We start from the raw sequence: 6,364 nt of genomic DNA, 5'->3' as shown, positions 1-6,364 counted from the left end.
CTTGATAGGGTGGGAATTATGTCTTTCCAGGTAATTACAGTTTAGGTGACAGTAGAACTCTTTACTCTGAGCTTCCTTTACCTTAAGACTCTTACTCCTCTCTCTCTCTCTCTCTCTCTCTCTCTATATATATATATATATATATATATATGTATATATAATTTGCAGTATTCATGATTAAACTCAGGGCATGGCACATGCTAGGCAAGTGCTCTGCCACTGAGCCACACGCCTGCCCCTTTATTCTATTTTTATCACTCTAATAGGAAATGTAGCAGTACCAGGCTCCTAATGAATTACTTTTTTAAATGAGTCCTATAGAATCTGGCTTCCCGAGGAAGCAAAATTCCTGGACTTATGTCAGTCTGTGTTTGTTGCCCTAACAAATAGCAATAGAGGACTTTTGTTGTAGAAATAAGACAATTTTTTGGATATTATGTCCTTAAAATTATTTTTAAGCAACCCCTAGTTGACATGTTACTTAGATTAAATTTATAATCTGCTGAAATCAAAGAATTGGGAGCCACCATTCTTATAGTAAAATTTATAAACATGTTACTCATGTTTTCAATACCACACCAATAGAATTTCTAATTATCCCTTTATTAGTGCTCTAGTTTTCACTTCAGGATGTGGAACCACTGACAGAACCATGGCACCAAAGCAGGATGGGGGTAGAGTAGAAAATACTCTACTCTCTCCCCATTTGCCTCCTCCCAAATTCCTGCTATTGTTTCACATTTACTGATCAGAACTGGAATTCAGAGAGCAAGGGAACTGAGGTTATGCAGACAATGTATAGTAAGAACCACACTGGAAAAAGTAAAAACCAAAAGAATGTTAAAAACAACAGGTAAATTTAATTTTAATAACATATCTTAATACAAAATGCCAAGAATTAGTAATTTCACATTTTAACTGGTCTTTGGAACTGTGCATTATTATTGCAAAACACAACAATATGAAAAATAGGAACAAATTATTAATTTTGTATTCTTTTTTCCTATGTCTTTGAAACGTTATGTTTTACCAATAAAATACTAGACGTAAGTTATGTTATTTTAACATACTTATCTTTCTAAGTTGGAAATGTAATTTATTATGATAACATAGCATTTATTATTTATTATAATGTAGTTTATTATAGTGACATGAAAACACATTATTATTTTGCTAGTTAATTATTTTCTTCCTTTCTCTAAGACTATTGCTTGATATTTCAATGTGCAAACAACAAGAACAAAATTCAGTTAATTTTAATTTTTTTTGGTGGTACTAGGAATTGAACTCAGGGCCTTGTGCTTGCTAGGCAAGCACTCTACCACTTGAACCATACCTCCAGCCCCTTTTCTTTATTTTTCATGTAGGGTCTCCCTTTTGTCTAGGCCCACCTTTGGACTAGGATCCTCCTACCTCTACCTCCCAAATAGCTGGGATTATAGGCATGAACCACCATGTCTGGCCTTTTAATTCTGTTTTTACTAAGTCAGTCTGAAATGCAGTATGTTATCATTTCAACATCAAAGCAATATAAACATATTATTAATTACTTTTACACTTTCCTCCTTTACTGCTTTAAAATGCAGTCTGTTTCAATTTCAACAAGAAAACACTATACACATATTACTACTTATTTTCAATTCTTTTTTGTTACTAAGTCATTGAAATACAGTAATGTTGACATTTCAATATGTGATCAGAACAATTAATTTTAAATCCTTTTTGTCTTTGAAATATATTATACTATTGTTTCAACATGTAAACAAAGAGTAACTATTACTTATTTTATATCCTTTGCTTCTTCCTAAGTCTTCTATATGCAATGTGCCTTTTATGTTTATAGAACATCACATTTTGGAGTGGTCAAATTTCTAGGGCTCAATAGACACATGTGGCTATGGTATACAGGGAAATTCTAGTAGAAAAGGAGCAAGTACATACAGAATGACTTATACCATGAAGGAGAGGTACATGGTGCATTAAAAAAGAATAACTGATAATAAAGTAAGAGAACTAGGGGAAGTAAGGGATCTTGATATCCACAAAAGCTCATGCAAAAAAGACTTGGTTCCCAACAGATGGTGATATTGGGAGGTGGTGGAAACTTTAGGGGTGGATCCTAGCTGGATAAAGTAGGTCACTGCAGGCATGTCAGTGAAGGGAATATTAGGACTGCATCCTCTTCCCTTTTCTCTGCTTTCTGGTCACCATGAAGTAAGCAGTTCTGCTCTGCCATGGACTTCCTACCATGATGATCTGCCTCATCACAGGCCTAAAGTGATGGGGCCAAGCAAGGAAGGACTGAAACCTCAGAAACTGGTAGCCAAACTAAGTATTTCCTCCTTATAAGTTTATTATCTTGGGTATTTAGCATAGTGACAGATAGCTAACTAACACAGGAAGTAAGAGAAAAGCTTTTTGTGGAGATAACATTTAAGCTATGTCCTAAGTGCTGAGAAGCTATCCAACAGTATGGACGCCAGTTTATATTGAACACAACATATAAAAGGAAAAGAGAAAATAAAATCTTGGGTACAGGAGGGTTAAGTAACTTTCAAAAGTGACCCAAGAAGGAGTGTAGGAACAGATAAATCGTAGGAACATTTGTACTCTGAGTGGATTGAGGCAAGGACCTTATCTTATTTTCCTTCTCATTTTCAGTACCTGGAACAGTACCTCATAACAGATCCTTGGTTAATGTATATGAAATAAAATACAACTGTGCCTAAAGGTCTGAAACCTAGGAAAGGAGGTTGCAACATACAGTAGGTGGTTGACATAGTTTTCCCCCCTTTTAATTACAGATGGTTTCTCATAAGCAAACTATGGCAACCTGAAATATAAGAAGTTTAAAGTAATTCAGAGGATAAAATTATTTCCTTCAATAACCACTGCCCACTCCACAAAAACATCAAGGAAATGTTTCAATTGACTTGGGTCAAGTACCTGTAAGTGAACCAATTAGTATGGACAGGGAAATGGTATACCATTTCACATCACATATGTAACACTGGGGTCAGTAACAAGAAAGAGGATGTATATAACAATAGACAAGAGACCCACGGAACCTCTCCAAGTCCTCTAGTTTCTTCTTAGAGTTCTTTTTATAGAGATCAGTTACATATCCAAACTTTTTAACACACGGTTTCCTGGAACAATAGAATTATATATATATATATATATATATATATATATATATATATATATATATGATTTCTCCGGGCTTCAGGCAAGAACACCTAGTGCTTTAAAAACCCCACATCAGTGTTGAAACAACTATTTGTACCATGAAAATCATTCAGAACACATGGTCCAGTTCATGTCTTCCCGCTGTGCTGCCTGTAGCATCCCCTTCAATTGTGCTTTCACTTCAGCAAGCTTCTGCTGGTTTAAAGTGTCATGAGAATTCCATTGCTCATAGCAGTGTACAGGTACAGGATAAATTACATACTTCAGCTCCATCAAAGGTGTTAACTGCTGTAAAAGATGCTTGAGAACAGGCATGGTAATGGGATTAGAGGCAAAGCTAAGGACACGGAGGTGGGAACAACGGCTTAGGGTTGGAATGACAGCAGAAAGAGTAGAATCTGTTATAAGGCAACTATCTATCTCTAGATGTTGCAGGGTACCTGAGAGATTCTCCAGAAGAGTCACAAATGGCTCAGAATATTCCCAAGATATCTGAGTGTTACTGAGATTCAACAGCTTTAAGTGGTTTGCCTGAAGGCTCTGGGACAAGGAAATGAAGTCTTTGTGAGAAAGTTCACAGAAAGTCAGATACAGGAAATCCAATTCAGGTGGCAGGACTCTGTAGAGAAAAAAGAAAGGTACTTTTAAAGAATAAGTATTGGACCAGGATAAGAAAACCTGGATTATAGGGACCCATGACTCTAGAATAAACTATCTTGTAAATATATTGCAACAGCAGTTAGCAATGTAGGCTGCAGAATTACTTAAAGATTTGGAACCTTAGGAAAGTTATTTTTCTATTCTGAGATACAGTTTTTAAAAATCTTTAGAATATACACAATATCAATTATTATATAGGGTTGTGAAAAAGAGTAAGTGAAAAAAATTTATCCCACTTAGTACATACAATATAAACAATCATGGATCTAATTCACTTATTTGGTGAAGATAGATCAAGGAACGCAGTCAACTAACGATTCCCTTTGACCAATCCCTAAATGACTTTCTTCACTCAGGTCCTAAGCCTTAGAGAAAACACATGAGTGAAATGATCTGACAGTACTAACTATTGTGGTCAGACCCACGAGTATGTGTTTCAGTGCTACAACATAAAACCTTTCTCCATCTGAACATCTCCCCTTCCTCTCTAGAAGGCTGGAGAAGTACTGTGTCTTTTTCCACCAATGTTTATGGACTTATTCTGTCTACATGTAGTTGGCTGATTAAATGAATGACCACAGTTCATTTTTTCTAACCATCTTTCTCCTCACTATAAGAAAGACACTCTCTAGCCTGACTAGTTTCAGACTCCTAGCAGTACTGATGCTGAGGTGGAAGGAAAAATAGGTTACAAGGAGCTTTGGAATACATAAGAATGGTTGTTCTCATACCTTAACAACAGGGAGTTCAGATAACCTCATGTACCTACCCAACCCCTTACCTGAGCAGTTTGTTTAGCTGGTCTCTGATGGAGAAGAAAGATAAGCTGAGCTCCTCGAGGTTGTCCATCTGCCCAAGATGGGTGAGAAAATTTCTAAAGTTTTTCCCTTTACAAGATCTAAAAATGATTCTAGACAGACTAAGGCTATCCAGGTGGATCATCTGAGCCAAAAGAGTGGAGACTTCACTCAGATAAGCCTGATCAATTCCCAGGTGATCAGTGCATACCAGATCCAGAAACTTTAGGGTACTTTTGTAGTCAGATGTTTTACTAATTTGCAAATCTCTACAGCAGAGGTGCAAGGATCCAAAGCTCTGCTCAACTTTATTCAGAAGCACAGAAAGAAATTTCCTTGATCTCAAGGTACCATCGAAGTAAAGGTCTACTAATAATTCCATAGGCTTCCTGGATGACTGAGGCTGAGACTCTGAATTTGCAGTATTGTTACAGGCTTCTTGAATTTTTAAGATAGACTGCTGGGAGTAAATACAGGACTGAAAGCAGAAAGGGAATTTGCTTGAGATGTCAGTACATGTGGTCCTGCAGTCTGCATCCTGCCTTAAATCTAGAACCCTCAGTTTGGGAGCCCTGTAGGGAAAGAATAGATAGTATATCTGAGAGGTAGCAGATTTTAATGTAACTCAACAGGATCAATGATGAGAGGCAGTGGCACAACCCTTTTAACTTGGTCTTCACTGCATATACTGTATGCCAAATCTTCCCCATACAAATCCAATAGTTTTCATTATATTCTCCATCCTTTATTCTATCCTCCCTAGTGTTAATGTCCTTCTTCTATGTAAAAATACCCAGTATATAAATCCATCAGTAGTATCCCCAATTACCCCTATTACATAATAAACTCTGTAAGACATTAAAAGTGTTTAGTAGGACTCCCCCCAAATGAACCAACAGCCTCACAGAGACCTTCAGCATTTACCATTAACTACCTCTGGAAAATAATATGCCCTCTCTCATATCAGGCACCAGCAAAACCTCCTGCTGACTCACATGTCTCCATTGCACATAGTCTTACCGAGTAGAAGAGTTCTGGACAGGAAGGATCTGAAGACCATCAATCATGGCTTCTAAAACTTCACAGTGTGGCTCCTGTACTCTCAGTGTCCCAACATGGAGACAGCGAAAGGGCCAAGTACTCACTATTGCCTTCAGTATGTTCTTACGTTCACCAGAGAAGGCAGCAATGAACAATGGAATAAAGAGCTCTCTTGGGATCTCCTCAAGGGCATGGATTAATACAGGCTCGTTAACCATCAGATTCTGTATAGCGAGGTCCAGCAGTGTGGGTATCTCCGTTTGGTCCATATTAATGAACCTACATCAGGGTAAGAAACATTTAGAAATCCTCACAAGACATCCACAATCTCTTATTTGTCACCAAAGTTATCAAAAGACAAAACACTTAATAAGTAAATACGTGGTGAATCAGACAGCCACCTCTAGAGAATTCTACTATGGACATAGACTAGAAACTGGCCTGTGTGTATAAGTGTCTGTTTGTATATACATATATACGTATACAAATATGTGTGTGACTATGAGGCAGACTAAATTAGAGGCATCAAGGCATGGGAATCAACAGATGGGTAATGAAATATTGTATTAATGAATAAATTATGAGCTGGCATGCATCTTCTTTTTTACACACTTACCCCACTGAACTGTAGCATAGTACAAAGGCAGTCCTCTCCCTATAACTTTGCTCATGATGAT

At 37.1% G+C, this 6,364-nt stretch overlaps 1 protein-coding gene across 1 annotated transcript; it reads right to left on the bottom strand.

Annotated features, from left to right (window-relative positions):
• Positions 1–3,294: 3,294 nt before the first annotated feature.
• On the bottom strand, positions 3,295–5,956 carry LOC141419929 (melanoma antigen preferentially expressed in tumors-like). The gene is made up of 3 exons (XM_074064421.1): positions 5,667–5,956; positions 4,631–5,218; positions 3,295–3,808 (listed from the first exon to the last, which is right to left on the bottom strand). Exons 1-3 carry the CDS (start codon positions 5,954–5,956, stop codon positions 3,295–3,297), a joined length of 1,392 nt encoding a protein of 463 aa, XP_073920522.1.
• Positions 5,957–6,364: the final 408 nt, after the last annotated feature.

Source organism: Castor canadensis, chromosome X (genome assembly GCF_047511655.1).
Source record: "Castor canadensis chromosome X, mCasCan1.hap1v2, whole genome shotgun sequence".
Classification (NCBI taxonomy): Eukaryota; Metazoa; Chordata; class Mammalia; order Rodentia; family Castoridae; genus Castor; species Castor canadensis.
This window is presented reverse-complemented; position numbering and strand designations above follow the sequence as displayed.